General features: G+C 39.0%; 3 protein-coding genes across 9 annotated transcripts; 1 reads left to right on the top strand and 2 right to left on the bottom strand.

Moving 5' to 3' along the window:
• Positions 1 to 1,528: 1,528 nt before the first annotated feature.
• LOC144630143 (uncharacterized) lies at positions 1,529 to 4,342 on the bottom strand. The gene is made up of 2 exons (XM_078488435.1): positions 3,529 to 4,342; positions 1,529 to 2,494 (listed from the first exon to the last, which is right to left on the bottom strand). The coding sequence occupies exons 1-2, from the start codon at positions 4,082 to 4,084 to the stop codon at positions 1,782 to 1,784; spliced, it is 1,269 nt and encodes a 422-aa protein (XP_078344561.1). The 5' UTR covers positions 4,085 to 4,342; the 3' UTR covers positions 1,529 to 1,781.
• A 1,397-nt stretch (positions 4,343 to 5,739) lies between these two features.
• Positions 5,740 to 8,698, bottom strand: LOC144630001 (uncharacterized). Its single transcript, XM_078488265.1, has 2 exons — positions 7,996 to 8,698; positions 5,740 to 6,355 (listed from the first exon to the last, which is right to left on the bottom strand). Exons 1-2 carry the CDS (start codon positions 8,614 to 8,616, stop codon positions 5,759 to 5,761), a joined length of 1,218 nt encoding a protein of 405 aa, XP_078344391.1. The 5' UTR covers positions 8,617 to 8,698; the 3' UTR covers positions 5,740 to 5,758.
• Positions 8,699 to 11,919: 3,221 nt separating this feature from the next.
• Positions 11,920 to 22,739, top strand: LOC144630186 (peptide-N(4)-(N-acetyl-beta-glucosaminyl)asparagine amidase-like). Of its 7 annotated transcripts, none has more exons than XM_078488485.1 (12): positions 11,920 to 12,015; positions 13,618 to 13,658; positions 14,288 to 14,498; positions 15,056 to 15,244; positions 16,796 to 17,031; positions 18,062 to 18,172; positions 18,886 to 19,029; positions 19,698 to 19,747; positions 20,214 to 20,349; positions 21,157 to 21,222; positions 21,693 to 21,879; positions 22,383 to 22,739. In XM_078488485.1, the coding sequence occupies exons 2-12, from the start codon at positions 13,623 to 13,625 to the stop codon at positions 22,562 to 22,564; spliced, it is 1,548 nt and encodes a 515-aa protein (XP_078344611.1). In that variant the 5' UTR covers positions 11,920 to 12,015; positions 13,618 to 13,622; the 3' UTR covers positions 22,565 to 22,739. The 7 variants fall into 7 exon arrangements, with proteins under 7 accessions (XP_078344611.1, XP_078344615.1, XP_078344617.1 ...); XM_078488489.1 differs by having other exon boundaries at positions 11,924 to 12,015; positions 14,388 to 14,498; XM_078488488.1 differs by having other exon boundaries at positions 11,997 to 12,011; positions 13,612 to 13,658.
• Positions 22,740 to 24,068: the final 1,329 nt, after the last annotated feature.

Here is a 24,068-nt window from a genome sequence, read left to right as displayed (position 1 = left end):
GTGCGTCCGGGTCTACAGGCTTTCTGCCTGTCAGAGTCCGCAAAGAAACCTTTTTCGATAGTTTTAGATTAATTTAATGGTTGAATAAGTGAATTCGGAGGATCCGAGCTCACAACAACTTTCCTTTCCAACTTCCCCTTTATTCCTTCTTATCCTAACCCAATCCCTTGAGGGAAAGCAGGTAAAATATTGCAAAAAAATCACAAAATTGGATGAAGATTGAGAAAATTTGATGGCAATTGGTGAAGATTGAGATTGGAATATTAGGTGATATTAAACGTAATGAAAATATGCGGGGATATTATTAAGGAGTAAGGGGATTGGGATTGGGATTGGGTTGAGGGGATATCGTAAAAGGGGTTTATTGGGAGGGCGAGGGATATTTGTAAAATGATAAAGGGAGGGATAAAGACGGCTAAATTTAAAAAAAACAACAACAACAACAAAAATTGAAGGGAATATGGGAAAGATTTGTGAGGGGGATTAAAATAAATGGGGAGATATTACTACTACTACTACTAATAATAATAATAATAATAATAAAAATAATAATAATATTATAATAATAATAATAATAATAATAATAATAATATTTCTTATAATAATTGAAGCTACACGGGGGATATTATTAGGGAGTTAAGTGATTGGGATTCGGTTGTGAGGGATATCGGAAAAGGAGTTTATTGGGAAGGCAAGGGATAATGGTAAAATCATGAAGGGAGGGATAAAAAAGCTTATTAAAAACAAATGACTTAATAAAGATAATAATAATAATAATAATAATAATAATAATTATAATAATTATAATAATAATAATAATAATGATAATAATAATAATATAAAAGGGTAGTCACTTCAGTTTCACAATTGCTATTAATGTAAGGTAAGGTAAAAATAAAAAGGAATTTCATTTTTAAGGGATGGTTCTAAACGATGTGGAGGGAGGAAATGAATTGCAAAAGGATTGGGTTGGATAAGGGGGAATATTGAGGTAAGAGGGAAATGGAAAGTTGTTGTGAGTTCAAACATTATTGAGCAAGGTACCACAGGATTGGGTTTGAAGAATTGGAGACGGTTTTGAGAATGGATTGTACTAAAAGGTAAAAACGTAAAAGTTAACTCCTTCCAAGTATTTTCTTTCTTCCTCTAGGACCGATTGAAACACCGAATTTAACCGCTTGCACTGCAGTAACATATTTTGAAAAATTTATAGTTGTAGATTTACGTTTCCTTATAGTTATTATTAAAATATTGTATTAAAATTCCTGAAAAATAGTAATACGGTGCTTGTAGGCTTGCAACGTTATTAATAAAGAAGATTAAAGAAAAATAAACTGAAACAAATGCAAAAAAGTAACATTAACTTCATATGTTGTAAAAGCAAAATTAATTTAAACTTAAAAGATAATTTCTTACCTCCATAACAACCTTTGCTGATCAAAAAATAAAGCGTTTTTTAAGATAAAGTATAGTGTTTATAGAAATAAAATATAGTGTTTATAGAAATAAAACAGTGCTTTTTTAAAAAAAAATGAAGCAGTTAAGTAGCCACAAATAACTCTTGTCGCTTGATTAACACCAGGTATTTCCAGTAAAGTATATATTATTAAAGAGGTTTAGACAGTAATAAAAACATCCAGTGTCTTTGATACACACATAGCTGGTCATCACAATTTGTTTATAAAAATAAATTAATTAAATAGCCATTAAAACCTTAAGTCGCTTAATTAACATTAGTATTTCTATATAAAAAAATATATCATTTATACATAAAAGAGTACTCATTGTCTTCGAGACTTCCTCTCAATTTGCTCCATCAGCTTAAGCTCTTCAGATTCATAAACGATTCCAGGAGCCGCTCTGGGTTTGCTTCCGCTTGTTACAGGTACAGCGGGTGATCTGTGTGTGGCCATGCTCTGTTGGCTTCCAAGTAAGGGTACAGCGGTTTCTCTAGAAGCTCTCATGCGCGGCTTTCGCACGGTTTTGTCCTCTTTGAGGATAGCTGGCAGTGTTTGTCTTCTCTTGGAGAGCTGGTTCCTTGTTGTGTCGGAAGTTGGAAGCTTCACTGTGCCAGAAGAAGAAGAGCATCTCATAGACGCTGTCCTAGAAGATCCTGCCGCCATTGGTCGCATGGCGTCTCCACTGACAACGGAACATCCACTGTCGCAATTCGTTGTTATAATACTAGACGAACTGGCCTTAGAATCCGGGGATTCAATATCCGGGACACCTGTATCATCAACAGCCTGTGCAGACTCTTTCTCGATCTGCTCCATTAGTGTTAGCTCTCCAGTTTCGTAAAAGATTCCCGGACTGGTGCTGGGGCTGTATCCACTGCTCACATGAGCAGGGGCTTTTCTGTGCGTTGTCAAGCTTCCTTGCTTAGGTACAGCGGTTTCTCGAACAGCCTGCATACGCGGTTTTTGGACGTCCTTTACCGAAATTTCGTTGCCCTTAGAGACCGACTGACTTGTGCTGGAAGATGTAGCATTAACTGTATCAGAGGAGAAAGAATCGAAATATTTTAAAGATTTTTATTGACATATTTCAACTAGAGCAGTTTTCAGTTGAGTGTAAAACCAAAAGTGTAAAACCAAAACCAAAGTAATTACTCTGACCAATCACAAGGGACACTTACAATTCAGCTAACCAATCAAAACACGAAGCAATTACATAAATTCGTCAGGATGTGCACAATTGCGAACGCGAGTAAACTCAAGCAATTGGTTTAGGTTTTAATTCTAATTGGCTGAGAATGGGGCGCAGGATTTCTGGGCCAATCAATGAGGGTATTAATGCAAAACCAAAGCGAAAGCAAGTTAATTTCGACACTCAAGTGAAAATCGCTTTAGTACTTACACAAAATGTCACTAATTACAAACAATAACACTGATTACAATTTAATAAACTTGCCTTGGCGGCAGGAGCTTCCATGAATGGATGTTACTGAGGAATGGGAAAGAATAAAATTTGATAGAAGCTCCTGCCGTCATGGGTCGCATTGCATCTTCACTGGCAACGGAACACCCACTGCTCCAACTCAATATTAAAACTTTACCGAATGCTGTAAATGCTTGTTCTTCTAACAGAAGAAACAAGCCTTAGAAACATCCTAGACACCTTTCTATTAGCGAGTTGTGTGCACTACGCAGTTAGCTTCTTAATTATCTATCACACGTGACGCACCCAATGAAATTCTTCCTTGGCTTTGCCAGTCTCTCTTTTTCAGTACTCGTTTGCTTTACGGTTTTACGGTCGTCGTCAAGAGTTAAAGATACCAAAACTAAATGGTGAGAGTGAACCCATTGCGAAGCTCAAGAGAACTGGTAACGAGAGGCAAACAAAGCCGAGAAAAAAAGTTGGAAAGTTGGAAGAGAAGAAACGAACTTAGAAGAAAACATTGACAACATCGTAGAAAAATCCAGAATGTTGTCGATATCCTCTTCCAAATTAGTTTCCTTAAACAGCTTGGGCTGCCTTGTGGTATTCTTTTTCAAACCTGCTTCAACGTAGAAAATGTATTTTTACCTGAAGCACCACAGTCTACTGTTGGAATGTCCAAGATCGCGTTTATTATATTGTCCAAATCCGCATCTTCTGTTTTCTCGGGCTGGTTTGAGTCCTGCTTTGTTGCACGATTTTGTCTTCGAGTGGAATCTTTGGACGACTGCAGCACTACGCAAGAACTTGAAGCGATTTCCATGTTTGAATCAAGTTCTTCTAGTATCAACATGTCTTCTGGTTTCTTTGTGGAATCTTTGTTTGTGCGCTGGACTGCACTAGAGCTTGACAGAGGTTTACCACTTGATGTACCTCCAACAGAGGCATCTTTAGCCAATTTGCAAGTTGAGTGTCTTGTTTTCCGATTATAATCTTGTTTTGGGCGTTGTATTGCACGTGAACAAGAAACGACTGGTGAAGAACTTTGGGTCTTGCTCGTATTCATAGCAAACGCACGTTTTGGATTTCGAGACTTAGGTCTTTGTAATGAGTAAGAGGTACAAGAACTCGATCGAACTGATTCCGCAGTCGATTCTTCTTCCACGATGTAATCGGTACACTTTGACAATGCTTTGTCCTCCATGTTTTCTATTTTCCTCGAGGAATCTGTTCTGGTGTGATGTGTTGAGCCAGATCTCGACGAGAAATCACTTTTCGGCAGCAACGATGGGCTAGGTGAAGAATTTGACGCCTTTGACGTGGTTTCGTCTGCCACGTACTTCGATTTTCTTGTGGGGATCTTCTTTCTGGGACGTGAAGCCTCCCGAGGACCCAAAGAGTGTCGTTCTTTTGAAGTAACCTGGACGGTTTTATCTTGTAGTGTTTGCTTAGGTTTTAACAGTTTGTCACCGCTGTTTCCTTTGATGTCCGAACAGATTGTTCTTTGGGCCGCTGCGCTGATGCAGATCTCAACGGAATTGGTACATTGGAGGCAACGTCGACAAAATCGTCATTTAAGATAAATTCAATATCTTCCTCCAGTTTATCATCCGCCTGGTCTGAAGAATCTATAGAATCAGGATTAAATAATCTGTCCATATCCATTGCTAAGAGAAGCTTTGGGTTACTGGTCTTTGGCCTTGGTATTTCGCTAGGATTGCACGGGGTTGGAACATCTTGCTCAACAGCAAAAATGTCATCACTTAAAATCTCCGCGATATCCCTAGCTAATTGATCATCTGCCTGCTTGGAATGTTTTCTCGTCAAATCCTTCTTGGGAGGTGGAAGTGTGCAAAGGCTCAGTGAATTCTTTGCATTTGGGACCTCTTCGCCAACATCATCTTCAATATTATATTTAATCTCTTTTGCCAAGTTGTCATCTTCCTGAGTTCCTGAAAAGAAACTTTCTTCCTTGGCGAAGCTTTTCCCGAAGAGACTTGACTCTTGGAAATTGATTTAACTGCAGGACGGTCATCTTTCAAGGCATGGTTGATATCCGTTGGAAGTTTCTTGTAGTCTTTGTGCTTGGCTTTTCTTGTGGAACATTTCTTGCGGGGACATTGCGCCTTTTTCGTAGACGAAACTGCACCAGAAGAGATTTCTCCCTTTCTTGCGACATCGTCGTCATCCTTTGCTAGTTTCTCATGCTCTGCATTCTTGTTTTCTTTCATGGAATATTTCATAGGACGCTGTGCATTTCTTGTAGGTGAAACTGTTCTAGAAGAAGTGTCTTTGTTTGATTCATCTGCCAGACCGACATCGTCGTTCAGTATGAATCGAATTTCATTGGCTAGCTCTTCGTCAATCGCCTTCGGTGTTTCCTTGTTATACGTCGTTGGACGTAGTGTCTTCTTCCGGGGTGAAACGGTAACATCACTGGCTTCATGTGTAGCTCGACGTAATCACTCAATATATAGTTAATAGCGTTTGCCAATTCCTTGTCCTCTGCCTTCTTCGTGTCTTGGATTGTTGAATATTTAATGACACGCTGTGCATTTTTGGTTGGTGAAACTACACCAGAGGAGATCTCTGCATTTGAAAAATCGATGTCTTTTGCCAATTCCTCGCCAACCGCGTTCTGTTTTGCTCCCATGGGATATTTTGATGGATGCTGTTTCTTTTTGATGGGTGAAACTGTACCAGAGGTGATCTTTCTGTTTACCTCAGCTGTACCGAAATCGTCGCTAAAAATAAAATAAGTATCATTGGCTAGTTCCTTTTCAGCGGTATTCTTCTGCTCTTTTCTAGAAGATTTCTTGGAAAGCTGCGCCATTTTCGTCGGTGAAGCTTCCCCAGAGGAGATTTTATTTAGTTCAGCTTAGGCGGCATCGATGTCCTTACTAAGTTCTTTGCCTTCTTTGCTCTTTTGTTCTTTTGTGAAAGATTCCTTGGGACGCTGCGGCTTTTTCTTGGGTGAAACTGCACCGGAAGAGGAATTTGGATTTGATTTATTTGTGTCTACATCGTCATTCAAGATATATTCAATATCCAGTGCTAGTTTCTCGTCATCTGTGATAACTTTTTCCGTTGTAGGATATTTCTCGCGATTTTGTTCAATGTCTAAGCTTGCCAATGAATCACTGTGCATCCGTGACAGGCTTGAAGTTGTTGCTGGACTCAAATCAACCTCTTCTACTTCTTGTTCTGAAGTATTCAGATCTGTCCTTTGCTTTGTGGCGTCCTCTGTTCTGGCCTCCGAAGCTCCATCAGCATCATTTGGCGTCGGTGCACTGGGCTCACCATTAAAAGGATCATCCTTTAGCATACTTCTGATCTCTTCCTCTACTCTAATGTCTTCTTCGTCCATCGTTTCTTGAGAAAGATCCTTTTTCAACGTTGGAATTGAGACAGAACTTATCGCAAATGGAGAACTTGCTGAATCGCCTTCTTCAGTGTCCTTCGCTTTCACCTTCACCTTAATAGTTAAACAAAAATCAAATAATCATTTAATCGATTGATAAATCAATGAAACAATCAACCAATGAAACAAATACAGTCAACTCTCGCCTTGAGGACACCCCGCTATTGCGGACACTCTAACGCTACTACGGACAAAATCCAGATCCCCCGCGAAATAGGGTTGAATGGAAATGAATCCCGCTATTACAGGCGGACTCTAATCGGACACTAAGCGACGCCCCAAGCGTGTCCTCTATAACGAGAGTCGACTGTAAATAATCTTAGCACTGTTGTGTTTATATCAGACACAGAAATTAAAGAAAGCATAATTATATAACTCCCATTACGCGGCCACCCCGGCATGTGGACCAAGAATTCAATAAATTTAGTCTTGAGCCTTGTTTTTGAAACGTTTTGTGCCATTAACAATAATAACAATTTTAACATATCATAGTCATAGTCACAGTTGTAGTAATTTTTGTCCAAGGGAAAAAGGCACAATGAGGTTAAACCTATGTGAAGCACCAAGACGTGGAACAAGGCCAGACTTCCCTTCTACACCTACACCGGGAACTCCGTGTCCTACTCTTTGCGATAGGATTTGTTAAATGCCTTGTCTGAGTCCACTGAACAACCTCTGTAACAACAAAGATTTCTTCATTGGACCCAGGTGAAGCATCAATATTTTTTGTCAGTTTCCCGTCCTCTGCATTCTTTACGTCTTTCATCTTTGAATATTTCATGGGACACTGTGCAATTTTAAAAAGTGAAACTCTTCCAGAAAGTATCTGTTAATCTGATTTGTCTCACTGACCTCCTCACTGCAGTGTTAAAATAACTCATTTAATTACTCACAATTACTCTCCGTATTTTTTAGTCTGGTACTGCTACAAAGCGTGTTTCATTAATCTGAGAAAATCGTTTATCATTATTGGTAATAAAATTAATACTGGAACCAGTTTGCGATCGGTAGAGGACGCTCTCTGAAAAACGTTTTTAGAACCGATCTATTTTTTCTTGGTTAAATATTCGTTGACTTCAAAGGTGAACTGAAGGCACCAATTCAAATACATGTACTTAGTCAAGTTCAAACAGATCTGCCAACAGAAAAGGGGAAAATAGAAAGTTTGGAAAAATATTAAATACCTTTACCAGCTTTCCATTTTTCCACTTTTCTGTTTAGGCCAAGGTCCACCATCGCTCAAGTTGTTTTTCATATACAGCTAATTCGTGAAACGTTGTCGGAAAAAAGCAGCAAAGTGCACGCGAAAGGTGGTCAAGACCGAAAGGTGGTCTGGGTATTCAATTCAATTTTGCATATTGGCCTAGAGTAAAAATTGTACAATGCAAGTTTGTATTTTTGCACGTGAAGATTTTGGTTTCCCCTTAGGAGAACTCTTTCTGTAACTTTACTTTTACTGTCGCTTGTCTTTGAGTTTTAAAAATTCTTCTAAAATTATGCGTGGCTAAGAGGTCCTTGTTTCCACATTTCTGAAGGGAGAGAAAACGTGCAAATTTCAGTTTCATGTCACCATCTTATTTGTATTCAGCACGTGCAGTAGCTCGATCTCTACTTCTACCCATACTACCTTTCGATCTTGTCGCGTGCGCTTCGGCTTTTTCCGACAGACCTTTCTCGAATTAGCTGTATCTTACTGGTTTTTCATGTTTCTTCTTCTTCTTCCTTCTTCTCGCTGATGTGTGGGGTGTTACCTCGGAGCTGGTAATACTTGCTGCACGTGATTCAACAGCGGCCGTGTCATCACTCAAGATGCTGTTTACATCGGATCCCAAGGCCGCCACTTCATCTGGGATTTCTGGAATCTCCTTCTCTACAATACTATCAATGTTCTCACTCAGCATAATCTCATCTTTGTATTTAGGCCGTCGAGTACTGTCCTTCTTTTTCAATCTCGTTATTGCCCCGGCACAACGCGGCTTCGTTGCAACATTTTTTCTATCTTCGCCGTCGTTTTCGGCGAAAGATTGATCACTCCGTTTTTTCGCACTTCCAGTCAAACGGTTCCTCTGTTGCGAAGCATTTTCCAAACATTCTCGCTTCCTTTGGTGTTGATGTTTGGGCGTTTCGCGATGTTCCGCGCACATAGGATGGTCATCAGTTTTAATAATTGCTTTCTCCGCAGCATTCTCCACAGCGGATTCTTGTCTGTACTCGTTTTCAGCTGGAAATGGACCAGGAGAGGTACAGACTGAAACATAGTGTCGCGATGACGATGTACCTGTTGGTCTTGCGTCTTTGGTACAACAGACTCCCATATTTCTCAAAAAATAAGTTTTTTTTCTTCGAACGATCTCTTGCACAACTCCTCTCAAGAATTTGCGTCTGAGACTGAATTTTCCTTTATGACGTATGCCGTACGTAACTTAACGAGAAAATTAGGAAAAGATCGAACACAGCCGCGCGCGCGATTTTTTTTAGATTTTGCGGCTTTTTTCGTAGCTATGAGGTGATTGTTTTCAGGAATTTTTAATTTCTGTGGTAAAAAGACGACAAAAGGAAATTAAAAATATGCGAAGAAAGATTTTCGCAAAAATTAAAAACTTGGATCTTTAGCGCCGGTTTTGTAAAAAAAAAAGAGTTATTTATGCGTGTAATCTTGAACGGGTATAAAGAGATAAAAAAGGTTAAGCCTGCTGTTGAGCCAAGTGGCCTATCAGGCCGGAGCTTATCCCGGTTTCTGTAGCATTAAGCGTCTAGGAGTAATTCTACTAACCCTGGATTGGATGCTAGTCCATCGCAGGTTTACCTCCCAGCAGTAAATTCACAGGTACCCATTTATACCTTATTGAAGAAATGTTGGCCCTGTGAAAAGCATAAACCATGGACGATAAGTCCGAATGGTATTCTGGGTAGACAGCGTTGGTATGCTGAGTAATATTCCATTTATTTATAATCACGAAATCTTCTTCTTTTGGAGCCCTAAGAGCATAATTTATGCAACCTGTCATAACATAATGTTTATTTTGGCCACAAATAGGGATTATTGTTTTAAATTTCCCAGTAAACATTTGGGTCGCATCGTTCATAGTTTATGGTTTTCACGGGTCAACGTTTCTTCAATTAGGTATATACACCTGGGTGGAGAGAGGCACTATGAGAGTTAAGTGTCTTGGCTAAAATTACAACGCAGTGCCCGGCCAGGTCTCGAACCCGGACCGCTCGATCCCGAGTCCGGCGTACTAGCCATGAGGTCGCCGCGCCTCCCGTACAGAGGAAATTGGCTACAATATATATTAGTATATACACACTCAGTGATCTTGGTGTTTGAAGCAATCTGATTGGTTCGCTATCTCGGGCTAATGAGCATTAGTATATACACACTCAGTGATCTTGGTGTTTCAAGCAATCTGATTGGTTCGCTATCTCGGGCTAATGAGCATTATTCACTCCCTACGGAGTGAATAATGCTTGATCCAAACTGAAACAAAATGGCCGGCATAAACTCGCGTTTCGCCGGCGTTCCTGAATCGCAAATACTAAGAATACAAGAAGATGCTGAACCAGAAAAGACAAAAAAAGGCTAAGAAATTTGTCCTGATGGTTTTCAAAGAGAAGACTACATATTTTGCAATTTGCAGCACAATGTCCACACAACTCGAGTACTAAAACATTTGCTTACCGTCAAGTCGCTCTTCGCCCGGCATCGGCAGAAATGAATACCGCAGATTTATCGGCAGCAACATCAAGTGTTATTCAACCAAGACCCTCCACAAATATTCAGGAAAACGTCTTTGTGCAAGAAAACATCCAGTTTTCACCACAGTTCTGCACACATTCAGTATAATCCAAACTTTCAGGTGGATCCGTCGCCAACTGCTCTTTCAATTTTCAATTCAAGTGAACTTCAAAACCTTTGATTCAACGGTCAAAATGTTTTGCAAGCAGGTTTTTGATTCAGATTGCAGGTTTGAATGGTGTTAAAGGACCATTTTGCTAGATTGTGACGAGGATTTTATCGAAGATTAACTAGATTTGCCATGTTTGAAGATTCTGTAAACTGTTTCGCGCATATCGGTTAGTGCCGCTTGTATGTACGTTTTCCACGCATGAATTGAGAAGTCAATTAAATCGACTTTAAATGGTTTCCTTCTGAAAACTTTGAGATCGCTTGTTGTTGAGATCACTTCGTGTGTATATACTAAAACAATTATTCTTTGAAATCGAGGTGAATAGCGGCAGAATATTCACCTCGCCGCTCCGCGGCTCGGTGAATATTCTACCACTATTCACCTCGATTTCAAAGAATAATTGTTAGTTGTTGTTTATAACAAAGTTAATAAACTGTTTTGTAGTCTAGGTCTCCACTTATCGTGCGGACTGCCGTAACCTGCGATCAGGCGTTATTTTTCTCGCGGCGGAGGGGTCATCGGAAAAATGAACGCCTGATATTTTCTTCTCCTTCCCTCCGCCGCGAAAAAAAGAAAGCCTGATCGCAGGTTAGGACTGCCGGGGCTATAGGACCCTCTAGTCTCTCGGAAGGGTGGAATTTCACCTTCTTATTTTCCTTTTTCTTGTTTTCTGCCCATACTGCGATTTTGTTTTTCTTATTGAGCGATTTGAAATTCAATCCGGATAGGAAAGCGCACAATTCCTCCCCGATCATGTCAACTATTGCCGCGGTGGCCCAGCGGTTGTGTGCTCTTACCGAAAAACGTTTTCGTCTTCTTGGGGGGCGGGCTGGGAGTGCTCTCCTGCAGTCACTTAACCTTCACCAAGCCTGTATTTTTTTTGTTTCATGTGTCCGCTGAAAACCTGCGCTTTGCTCGCTCAGCTCTCCGATTTTTTTCGCTCCACACCCCACTAAGGATATGTCTATGAAAGGTTTTTTTGACGTGTAAGGCCATCCCCTTTTTTTTCTCTGTTTAGCGTCGTCCGACCGACCCAGATTTTCGCGTTTTCAAAAAAAAAAAAGTGTTATGCAGAAGGTAATGAAGGCAATGACACATTATTTTAAATAATGGTTCATCCTTTTTACGCTGTTCTCGTTTGAGTTTAATCACGACGTCGATTTTTTCTTCCTCCATTGCCGCCATGTTGACTTTGTAACCATGTCTTCTTGTTTCCAGGCTCCACGGATATTTTGCTGAGGTACGGGCCTCCTAGTTCCAGACTCCAAATCCACTTTTTTTTGGTTGGTTTTTTTTTTATTCCGACCGACCGACCCAAAATCAGAAAACGCATACGACGATAAACGAAAAAAAAAGGGATGGCCTAAAGCCCAGCTAGAAGTAGCCTCCCTCGCAGTCGTTCTTAGAGGCGATCGTGTTACAGGAGTGTAACATGATCACCCCTAAGAACCACTATAATAAAAAAACTGCAATATCACAGCGACAAACCGATGAGTGGTGCCGGATCTATTGAAGACCTGGATCAGTAACTTAGTTAAAATGTAAAATATAGACTTTAGCCGTCAGGATCAGTTTGCCGTCTATATTTTACCTAAGAACGACTGGGGTGAAAATTCGGAGCGTCTGCGCCCACAGCTAGTTATTGCAGCGGCATAAGAAACGGCTAGTATGTTCCTCGTGTATGCAGAAATGCAATTCGCAGGAAGTACTTTTCCCGGCGTTTTCATGGTTTGTGGTTGGAAACCTTGAAGGTTGTACTCTTGGAGTCTGTATGCTAGATGACAATCTGAATCCTTTTTTTTGTGAGTATTATTAGTCACTTAACACGGTAGCTGCTAACTTTTATATAGCTTCTTGTCTCGTATTTTGTTTTGTATGCATGCCAACGGCAAGTCAAGTGCAGAAGTGTTAAGGTAGGCTCTAACTCAGCGAATAATGACTCACATAAAACTGACAGTGCAAAGTACACAGCTCAAAAAGGTTTTATTTGTGAGAATTGATTGCTTTTTTATTCACGACTGAAAAGGCTTTAAGCTGTGGCTCGCTGTAATCGTATTAATAACCAGAAATAAATGCTCGATGCGTCCCACATTTTTGCCCTTGTACCTTGCCTCACTTTCGTGTGTATGGCTAAAATAGAATAATTTTGCAGTATGTGAAACAAAAATTTTTTTCAGAAAACCTGGGTATTATTTCTGTGGTGTTAGGGAAACCATTGTTGGTTAGCAATCATATTATTATTGTGCTCTGGTGTGGTATTGCTTATTGTCTATTTTTTTTTTTCAAGGATGAATCTGAAAATGGTGAATTTTTGTTTTTGTTATAATTGTGGTGTATGGAATTTTGAAATATCATCAGCTTTTGGCATATTTTTTAATTCAGGTTTTTTGCTAAAATTTTTAAAATTTTCACTTTTTGATATTTTGGTTTTAGATCAGTGTGTTTTAGATACATGACTCACAGTTTTTTTTTTTCATTCTTAGATATGTAGTTTTTGTCATTTTTGGTTTTGTAGATTTCAGTTTTGGAAGTTTAGGTTCATTTTCAGCATACCTTTTAAATTTTAGGTTAATTTTAGATGTTTGCATCAGATTATTTATATTTTGTTATTTTACTGTTGTGTTGCATTGGCAGGGATCACTAGGATTTCTTTCAGAACATAAATGACATAAACAAGTTGAACGTTCTCATTGAAAAAAAAACATTGATTTGTCACTGAAACAAGCGATTTCCTGTGCAGTCAAAATTCTTTAGTACAAACTCCATTTGAAGGGACAGGAAACAGGGTCTGTATTATACACCCAGGGGGGGGGGTACTCTGGCTTGTAAATGACGGGGATGATTAAATGGAGGCAAAACTCAGGACCCAAAAAAATCCCTTAGTCTTCCGACATAACCCAAAAAAAATCCCTGGACCAAAAAATAATCCCCCAAAAAATCCCTTGTCAAATTACCCCTAAATTGCCAGGAGGGGCAATAATATAACACAAAGAAAATCATAAAAAATTGAACGCTCGTGTTTTTTTATTCATCATACCATAAACACTCCAAGGCCGCGCCAAGGCACATTAGTTCGTTTTTAATACCAAAAAAAATCCCCTATTCAAATCAAGTCACCCAAAAAAATACTTGCCAAATTTTCCAACTCAAAAAAATCCTGGAATCGAAAATTTCAAACCCAAAAAAATCCTTTGATCATCCTTGTCATTTGCAAGCCGGAATACCCCCCCCCCCCCCCCCTGGGATTATACATAGAGGTGATCGTATCATAGAGGTGTCTGAAAGGAGATGTTTAACAGTAATCAGACACAAAAATTAATGGTTGGATTCTCATAGCTAACAATTACTATAGTCTATTACAAATTGTACCTGATTGTATTTCTTTAAAATAATGACCTACAGGGTGAGATGCAATGGCTTCAGTATTGGTGACACAATACCAACTTCAGGTATGATTTTATAAAATCCTGGTTTTTTTTTGGGTTCTGTTGTTATAAGACCTTATAATTACTGTCCTTACGAAGCATGTAAGGAAGGATAGTGGAACCCTGGTAACTCGAACTCAGATAACTCGAACACCCTGCTAAGTTCAACTAACTTCCATTTCCTTGGATTTGACCTCACTTTTCAGTCATTTTTACTCCGTTAACTCGAACTCAGATAACTCGAAAACCCTGCTAACTCGAACTAAATTTTGTTTCCCTTGATCAAAATTTGGGTCAAATTTACCCTGATAACTCGAATTCTGGTTCTTGCAACTTGCTACGGTTCCCTATTGATTAGAGCAATGAACAGATCACGTATTTGACAGCCATTAAATCCACTCTTATCATAAGAATGTATGATCATGTCAGAGTTTCTGACGAGATAAGTTCAATTTGCACTGTATTGTATACTGAAGAGCTGAAAAATCAGTTAACTATCAATTATTAACTTGGCAAATTAAATATTCAATCGACCCCAATAAATCGAAACCCCACTAACTTGAACTGTTTTTCGTTTCCCTTCAGAGTTTGAGTTACCGGGGTCCTACTGTATTTCAAGCATGACAATTTATTTTTTTTAAAATTTAAAACAGAATGAGAGAGAGTTTTTTGCAAGACTGCAATCATTAGATTATGGAGTGTATCTGTATGAAGACCCAGACTTGCAGCGGCAAGCTCTTAATCTTCTCCCAGTATCTGAATTGAAACAAAGAGCAAAGGAGGCAAGTGAAAAAAGCAAAGAGAATGGACAGGATGGAGTGGATGTAAGGGATTGCTTGTTGTTAGAGGTTCTGCGTTGGTTTGGTATGATTGTTTTCTTTTAATTTTGTTTGTGTTCAATATAATTTTAAATACTGGTAACTTACACGCAGATCTTTTATACTCTGGCGGTCTGGCGCTGGATTTAGCTGATTTCGAGCATTGGTCTGCAGACACATTCTTTATTTTCTGGCAGTTTACGGTCAAGAAATATATGGCGGTCTCGGTCTAAGGAGAAAATAAAAGAAATTTGCGGACTAGTTAGAAAGGAAAAGATATGGCAGTCTGTAGACTGAACTCCCCCCTATAATAGACCCTATTAATTGTAATGTCTACTTGCGGAATCTGTACATTGTCGAAGCACATCCATTCAACTGGACGGTGTCTTTTTCTCCACCTTCATCTTTAGTCTGCCACAAAGCCCTTCCAAAAGGCTTTATTTACTAAACAAGCAATGGGTACATATTAAGCAACTTAATTCGGGTTTGTAGAGAACCACACCTGTAAGTTATTGCCTATATATTACAGACCAGTAAAAGTGTCGTGCTACAATTAAATAGTCTCTTGTTTAGCAAAGTTAATTTTCAATCAATTGGTTTCAGGTTCATTTTTTCACTGGAAGGACAAACCAGTTTGTGCAGATTGCGGCACTAAAACAGAAGCCATCGGACCTGTGCAGCCAACAACTGAGGATAGGAGATGGCATGCTGGAAGAGTGGAAGGGTATAAATGTCCAAAATGTGGGAAAGATGAGAGATACCCAAGATACAATCATCCAGGGAAGCTGTTAGGTAAGGTCACTGTACATGTCGGAGGTAATTTTTTTTTGTTTTCATAAAAGTAAATTATACTACAGTCGAACCCCCCCCCTATTAAGCGCCACCCCCTATTAAGCGGCCAGTTATCAAATTCCTGAAAGTATTGCTATTATAATACTGTAAACGAAACCCTTGTTATTTTAGTGGCCACCTCTATTAAGGAGCTGCAGCCATCTTTCACTCATCCCAATGAAAATTTGTCTATTGTTTTTACCTCTATTTTATAGTGACCACTAAGAATTTAATACACATAGTTTGGCCCTGCTTTCACCCCCCCCCACAACTTAATGACAGGCAAGAGTCCAAAAATTGAATTGATGGTTGATAAAAACATTCAAATACACGTTTATTATTGTCTTGACGTGACTGTTGTCATTAAGCAGTAATGATCTTTTGATTTTCTGGCTATAAAGTAATGTTTCTACCACACCTTATGCTAATGACGAACCCTTATTAAGCGGCCAACCTCTATTAGCAGCCACTTGCTATTTCTCCAAGTTGGCCGCTTTATAGGGGTTTGACTGTAGTATGTTATGTTATTAATGTAACTTGAAAATTATCTGTCAAAATAAAATTAAGAAACAAATGTGTTCAAAATTCAAAATAAGGCACCATTCCATGTTTAACATTGATTGGTTTAATTTTTTTAATTAGTTTTTATCAGGCCCTCTCAGAATACAATTGTAGTCAATACCAATACTTAAGTATTATAAGCTTAATTGGTAGGCATTTTTGGCATTTAATCGCTGGTAGCAGTAGACAGAATCAGCTATTACTGTGTTTACATCCTTGCTGCCACCCAACTCAAACCTTGTGCAGTGGTGATTCATTTGCAATGGAAGGTTACAACTGTGCAATTTCTCACACACGACTGAGTGCATGAGAGTGATGTACTTGTACAAACAGGACAACTGTAACCCCCAAAATAAAACATCACATGATCTGAATTGGGTGGCAATGTGAATATGTTAGCTGATTTTGTCTATGCATGCATGTCGATGAAGGGCTTGACCATATGCATCTCTCTCTCTTGAATCCTTTACTTCTCCTCAGGGAGAATAGGGCCTTTGATCAGTTTCCTCCACTCTACCCTGTCTTCCGCAACACTGACCGCCTCTGCCCAGGTGGCAAAACTCATCTTCCACCTCTCACCCTCTACTGTTCTCCTCCATGTTTCCTTTGGACGCCCCCTGCTCCTCCTTCCCTCCGGTGCCCATGTTAGCGCGATGCGCGGATATTTCTGGTGGCCTATGCGCAATACATGGCCAATCCATCGCCACCTTCACCTCCTTATCTGTTCACTGACTCCCCTCCTCATTTGACACCCTCATTGGCCAGTATATTCTCAGTATCCTCCGTAGACATTTGTGTAGAAATGTGTCTAGTTTTGCCTCGTCCCTCTTGGCCATATGCATATTTCTTCCAAAAATGAAATCTCTCTTTGAAAATTTTACATATACATTAACACAGTCATGCAGTGTACATGTGACATTTTTTTAGTCAATTTTTCATCTTTTCATTCAGAGACTCGTTGTGGCAGATGTGGGGAAACAGCAAACTGCAAGGCCTTGGTGCTTCGTTCAATGGGTTTTGAAGTGCGGCATGTTTCTGACTGGACTGATCATGTTTGGGTTGAGGTTTACTCAGATGCACAGCAAAGATGGATTCACTGTGACGGAGGTCAAGTTGATAAAAACCTACTCTATGAACGGTCATGGGGAAAGAAATTGAATTATATCATTGCATTCTCTAATGAAGAGGTATTAATTATCCTCATTTTTTTGAGGGTTGACAATGTTTTTCTCTTGTTTGGTTCTCCCTTGCTTAGAGAAAACCCGTATGCAATAATTATCATCCTTCAACTCTTTGTGACTCATCTTCTTGTTCATATGCATATTTTAAGCATTTGTGAACTTGGTTCCAACAAGCACACCATAGATGTACCTTTAGTTAAAAAAGTGCATGGTGTACACTGTACCAATAGCTGTTTTTATTTAACAATTAGACTACAAGTCCAAGTTTTCTATGAGCGAATAGTCCATGAGGCACAGCCAAGTTGACTATCACTCATAGAAAATAAGGGTGAGTAGTTGCAGTCCAAAACCTACAGTTAACAATTGTCCCTTTAATGAGCAAGGCACAATATACTATTGTGTTCTATCAGTGAATAGAAAACAATGGGAGAACCAATCAGATTTGCGGATTTCAAATGGAATGCGGCTAAGTTTCTATTAATTGCTGTTGGAACACAAATTATTATTGATTTTTAGCTAAAAAATACATACAATTGAGGGTTTTAGACTGAAACCTTACTATACTAGTATACTAAAACTTCTAGATTACTCACCCTCATTTTCTAAGCCTGAAGAGTGATAGTCAACCCAGCTGCCTGTTGGTGACTATTCGCTCATAGAAAATGAGGGTGAGTGGTCCAATTGTTAAATACTCATTATTAATAGTAACACACAGCTAACATGAGCTGTTGAAGGGGTGGTGAATGGTCCTTCAAAGAATGCACATCTCGCAAAATTTAGCCAAATTCCAGGGCTCTCATCGTCTCTTATTTTTGTGGGGGGCGTTCTCGATCTCAGAGTTTTCTTTTTCAATAAAGGAAGTCTCCGGCTCGCAAAATAATATATATCAGTCTCACCGCCTCACAAAATCTCGCATTTACCATTGAACACTCCTTGTTGATGTACATGATTGTTCATTTGTATTGATTGCACAAACAAAGGAAGTTTACTTTACTTTGGAGATTAAATGTTCATTGAAGTTCAATTTCTTTATTAGGTTGTGGATGTGACATGGAGGTATTCTGTAAAACAGGACGAAGTAAGAGAGCGAAGGTTACTGGTTAGTGAGGAATGGCTATCAAAAACATTAAGAACATTTAATAGCCAGGTTAGTGAACAATCTAGTGTATATAGAATCTAGTAGGTCAAGCATTTTTTTATGTTTAATTTTTTTTCAAGTGAACCTTAAGGTTAATGACATAAAAAAATTGTTTCATGTGATTATAGCTTGAGAATAAATTAATCTGAAAACAATTTGACCTACATGTACATCATGTACATGTATCACTTCAATGTATGCAGTAGAACCCTGCTATTCTGAACTCCCCATCTGGAACTGAAAACCATTTCCCTTGAATTTGGTAAATATTTTAAGTTGTTTTACTGTTTAAAGTCTTGAACTGTCCTGACCATCTCAAACAGTTAATTTGTGGTTTCCTTTGAGCTAATTTTAACTTGTTTTAACTTGGCTATAATTTTGAACTGTGAGGACTCAAGAATGAATTTAAAGTCCTGTTGTAGATTTCACAGTTATTGTTGCACTTAAAAAAAATATATTAAACATCATTAAATATACAACCGTACATCAATATTTGTTACTACAGTTGCAATTGAACCCTGCGATTCCACAGTACATGTTCTTAATAAATTGAGTATTTACACGTACATAGACACTGACACGAGACACCAAAAATTAACCAAGTTGCTAATTACTGTACTGTAATATTTTTTTTTGTATAAGAAATATGCTAACCCTGTTATTTTAAACCCCTGCTTTTGAATTTTTGTATTTAAATTTTTTTCTGTGTTTAATTACTACAGCGACAACAGAGGCTTTCTCCCGAGCGGCGTGAAATACTTTTGGGGCGTTCAGCTAAGGAACTAGCTGAGTTCTTTTCAGTTTATGCAGGAAAATTGTTGGGGACTGCTGCATGGAGGCGTATGATTGGAAGACCTGAATCACAGGTAAATTCTATTAAAGTTCTCTATAGTCATTTAACATTGCCACAAAATTTCTTGAAGTGTACGTAACAGATTGTACCCTAACATGAGTGCAAGTGTTTTAGTTAGCTATACTGTCCTGAGTCATATATCTGGAAAGTTATTGTAGTAGGTATAGTCGCTGGGCTGGAAATTGTTCTGCAGAGTATCTGTCAGCTCCAAAATTATAGTTGCCATGGTGACCAAAATCTTCTCCTGGTGACAATCGTGCGAATATCCTCCTTGCTTGGTTTGCTTCAGGAGCTGGTCGTTGGAGATTTTCTGTCACCAGGAGAAGATGGAGATGGATTGGACATGTGTTTCGAAAGGACAACAACAACATAGCTAAGACTGGAATGCGCTGGACACCTGAAGGCAAACGCAGAAGAGGGCGCCCAAAAACAACATGGCACAGAACGGTAGAAACGGAATTAAGGGAGCTCAATTACAGCTGGAGCACCATTGAAAAACTGGCTAGAGATAGGCAGGGTTGGAGAAACTTCGTTGCTGCCCTATGTGCCACACAGGCATGATGGGCAGTAAGTAAGTAAGTAAGGTGACCAAAATGGTCACATGATACCCTGGTTTACTAGCTACTAACTGTATTTGCTTTAATTCTTGCTCTCAACTGTGGTTTTGGTTTTGTCTGTCAGCACGAGCCGCACACTTTTAAACCTTCTGATGAAGAAATTTACAACAAAAGGTGATGTTCTTGATGTTGATGTACAAGTCATGTAATACACAATTTTTTGTCACATAGCTTTCTCAAATGTCAATAGGAAATACGATGAAATTTGTCAATTAACATCATTAGCCTGTTAACTCCTGAGTCCTGGTGAAAAACAGGTGATCCAGAAAATTCAGAAAGAGGGGACTGTGGAATTGTGGCGAAAGCACAAGGTCCTCCCCCCCCCCCCAAAAAAAAAAAAAAAATGAAAAATTCAAGTTTGTGGAGATGTTGCTTACAGCATTCTGGAAGCATTTGTGACCAAAAGTTAAGGCTTTGGAAGGAAAAAAGGCCCTGCAAAACCTGTTAAATGAAGATAAGCTTGATTTGCATAAACAAAGATCACAGGAGTAAAACTCAGTTTTGTAGGAAAGGAAACTAGTCTAGAATGGCTTCATTAGATCAGCTTTTTTATTCAATCTTTTCTATATATTTTTTTAAGGTTAAGGATCCAGTTTAGTTGTTCAAGTGATAAATACTACAGAGGGTGCAAGATGGAGGCATTCTTGGACGGCTGGAAATCTGGAGCAGCAGCTGTGAACTCAGTGTTCAGGAAATGTGAATACGATTGGAGAACAGTGAGTGTATTATGGTCTAAATAAGAGAAACACGACTTTGGCACCTTGCAAAGATACATGTGGTGTAGTATCTCTATGTATTATACATGTAAAGCAATTTTTTCTTAAGGAATGTGCTGTTTGGCCTATGTACAGTCGCCCCCTCTATTGGGCTATATCATGTTCCACAAAATATCTACCAGTATACACTGTACCTACCCCCTGGAAGGGCATTGGGGATTCTGAGGGGTAGGGGGTTTCAGAAGCCAAACCTTATAAAGGAAGGTATGAAGCTACTGGAATTTCCGGTGGGGTCAGTGGGTCAAAACAGTTGCCTTCTGTGGGTGTGGTATGGATATTTTTTGGAACAACACAGACTCTAAACAAAAACAATGCGATAAGATATTTGGAAAAATTAAAAGAAATGTGTGCGGAAGTATCATATTATTATTTTTTTCCATCATTTATCATACATTCCTAGTGCACCCATCAATGGTTTGCCCCGGGATGGGGGTGGGGGGGGGGGTGCAACCCACGGGAATTTGACATCACGAAGCTCTCCCAGGGTAGGGATTTTGACATCTAAAATGGTCTGCTGGGTTAGAAATTTAAGAGAAGATATGTGAAATTTGACATTCCCTAGGTGCCCAGGGGTGGAGAATTCGACTCTGGATTCCAAAAAATGTCAAATTCCCCTGGGGTTGCCCCCTCCCCCCTCCCCCCATCCTGGGGCAAACCATTGATAGTTGCATAGTGGGTTCCAGCCATTATTATGTATTGTGTGGATGTTGTAGGTGACATAGGAATGAACATTATGTTAAATTGCAGGTGTGTGACTATCTTCATCATCGTGGAGTTAAAGAGGCTGATCTTGTCATGCTACAGAAAGGAAATGTATGTAAACAGTTGCTTCAAGTAATACAATGTAGTCAGGCTCATTGTTTATCTTTCATGAGAAATTAAAATAAAACCCATCAGTATTGCCCATCAGGCAAGAAACATGCTTCGACTTTTGCTTTATACCGTACAATCTTGAATATAAGCCCTGGACATATAATTTATTAATGTCACTATAAATTGTACGAGAGGTAGGAAGGGGGTGTGGGCACATGTGTGGCTTCACAGCTCAGTTGGTATAGCATTGTACCGGTATCACAGAGGTCACGGGTTCCCATCCTGTTGAAGCCCTGATTTTTTTCCAGGCATTTTTCTTTGCAATTTCTTTAATTGCAATTTCACGGGGAGGATCATTTCTTTACTTTACAACTGCAGTGTTTGCAATACAGTGCCATAAACAAGTGAACTTCAATGTGAATTACAAGTAACATTTCAAAGTCATATGACTTTTTCTTCGCTTTAACCAGGTGTACCTAGCACGACTTCAGGGCTCACCCTCAGGCTTGGTTACATGGCAGTTTGATTTCACTTCCTGTGCTTTAGTGATTGACACCATCACCGTGGCAACCCAGAGTAATACAACCGAGAATGGGCAGGTGGAGTGGAAACTAGATGGAGATGACGAGATTGTGCAGAATCTGGATTTTAGCGGTGGTATGTAGATCAATTTTGTGTTTAACCCTTGAGTGGGAAATTAGTTTGTTTCTCCTCATTAATAAGGTAGAAAATTATGCCAGCACTTGCGATGAGCGTGTTGTCATAAAGATGCAACTTGACCCATAACGTGGCAACCTCTCTTATGACAACTGTTGGCTCAGCCATTTCGTAGAGGCATTCTTTCTAATTGCTCTAATGGCCACCTAACGCAAGTCTTGCTGTTTACTTCAAGTACTGAATTGCAGCGCGCGCTGTTGCATTTCAGATATTAGTTTGCCGAGTCCGTTTGGCCAGCCAACGCAAGTATGTACACAAGTTCGACTTGCTGTTAAGTTCGGTAACAAAACGGTGTGCAAACATTGGGGTCAGGTAGTTAATGTCCTTGAACTTTACATTGCAAAATTCAGTACAGATGTGAGATATCAAATCAACAACAAATAATTGAACTACTCAACAATGATTGATTTTATCCATATAATGCTATTGTTGTTGATTTCTAGATCAAGAGCCATTAACAACCTCTTCACTGAGTGGTTGCAAGTCGTTCAAACTGACAGCTTCACTCAGTGGTGGAAATGGACCTGCCGCTTGGCAACACGCGCAGATTTTCAGTCAGCCAATTGACAGTGAGGACGAAATTGCTTTAGACATCACTGTCACGCTACGGGATTCAGAGTCATAAATAGTGCAAAACACAGTTTCTATTTAAGATGAAGTTAGAGACGAGGAAAAAATAGTCATATATGTTATTATAAGGAAGATAAATTTATGAATTCAGTTTTTAATAAAAATTATGAACATTATTTATAAACTAAGATGAAAATATTTAGATTAAATTTAGTTGTGGGCTTTGAGCCTTAATTAAAATATTTGAAATGTTTTAAGTAAATTAAGCGCCGTTTTATTTTGTAGTTTCTTTCGATTTGAAGTTATATTTTACATCACTAAAATTGAAATAGCTTCTAAACAGCAAATCTGAACTTCGACGTAGGGTTAAGGCTTGAAATCAAATTTACTACGGTGGATAATTTACTTTTATCAACTTCAAGTTGATAATTTTCTAAGCGCAACAGTTTCTTTAGAAACTCGAACACTTATTTTTTTTTTAAGAATATAGCTCTGTTGTAAGGAAGGTATTTAAATAGAAACATGAATTAGTATACAGTAATTAAAATTACTGTATAGCTTATATTGGTAAATGATAAATAAAATTGTCGAGAGTTTTTTTTAGTTTATTTTCTTTATTTTATCTCTTAGAAATGAAGGCCTACCCAAACGAAGACGCAAGTACACACAAGATTCCAATTTGCGTCTACCTGCGTCTTCGTTTGGCCACGATTTGAGTATAATGACTTGCGATTACTTGTGTTCACAATGATCAAAAATCAGATTTGCACGCAAGTTTTTTTTTCCCGTTTGGCCACCCAATACAACAAAGCAAGTGTTTTTTGTTAACTTAGTCGCAGCGCGCGAAGTGGCAGTGAAATGGCTTTTCTGACAACTTGCGTGCACTTGCTAGTAAAATTGCGAGTCCGTTCCAGTCTTGCGCCTCTTTTTTGGCAAAGGCTTTAACCCTGATTTCTCGAACTTCCGATTTCTGTTTTCTTTAGAGATTCAGCGAGAGATCGAGATTTTCACTGTACTTTCACTGCCTGGAAGCTCAAGACAAAAAAGTGCTTAAGCAATGGTAAATAATGTTTAAAGCCCCTTGGATTTCACATTTAATTTTTTGACAGCAAAAGTCTGGAGTTTATGCCGAAGGAAGTTCGAGTGCATTCACAAACAAACATTCAAGGGATACACCAGCTATTTTCCCTTATGACCACGCAAAAATCCGTTAAAATGCCAATTTTCCAAAGCCGGTTGCCACATTTATCTTTGCGCCCGCGCTGTGTTCGATTTCTTCCGTTCAGTTACGTACGCAAGCATCATAAAGGAAAATTCAAACTACAGCGCATCTTCTACGGAGAAGTTGTGCAGTTTAGTTTTCGTAGAAAAAAAAACTTTTTCTCTTTTTCTTGTGAAATATGGGAGTCTGTTGTTCTACAGCCGGAAAACTAGCAAGTACATCGTTATCGCGACACTATATTTCAGAAATTAGTTCGCCGAGTTTATTTCCAACTGAAAGCGAGTACAAACAGAACTCCGCGGTGAAAAGCCATATCGAAAAAACATTTTCGCGTCGC

Source organism: Oculina patagonica, chromosome 11 (genome assembly GCF_052425735.1).
Source record: "Oculina patagonica isolate OP01 chromosome 11, crgOcupat, whole genome shotgun sequence".
Classification (NCBI taxonomy): Eukaryota; Metazoa; Cnidaria; class Anthozoa; order Scleractinia; family Oculinidae; genus Oculina; species Oculina patagonica.
Note: the sequence above shows the minus strand (reverse complement) of the source record. Positions and strands in the feature narration are given on the sequence as shown.

What these genes read in the sequence shown, in the direction of transcription:
- LOC144630186 (XM_078488485.1), top strand. Translation starts at nt 13,623, where the DNA reads ATGGCTTCAGTATTGGTGACACAATACCAACTTCAG. An exon ending in TGACACAATACCAACTTCAG is followed by an intron (nt 13,659 to 14,287) that starts GTATGATTTTAT and finishes AATTTAAAACAG; the next exon opens with AATGAGAGAGAGTTTTTTGC. An exon ending in TTGGAAGACCTGAATCACAG is followed by an intron (nt 19,030 to 19,697) that starts GTAAATTCTATT and finishes TTTGTCTGTCAG; the next exon opens with CACGAGCCGCACACTTTTAA.
- LOC144630001 (XM_078488265.1), bottom strand. Translation starts at nt 8,616, where the DNA reads ATGGGAGTCTGTTGTACCAAAGACGCAAGACCAACAGGTACATCGTCA. An exon ending in AGAAGAAACATGAAAAACCA is followed by an intron (nt 6,356 to 7,995) that starts GTAAGATACAGC and finishes TTAACTATTAAG; the next exon opens with GTGAAGGTGAAAGCGAAGGA.
- LOC144630143 (XM_078488435.1), bottom strand. Translation starts at nt 4,084, where the DNA reads ATGGAGGACAAAGCATTGTCAAAGTGTACCGATTACATCGTGGAAGAA. An exon ending in AGTAGACTGTGGTGCTTCAG is followed by an intron (nt 2,495 to 3,528) that starts GTAAAAATACAT and finishes CCTCTGATACAG; the next exon opens with TTAATGCTACATCTTCCAGC.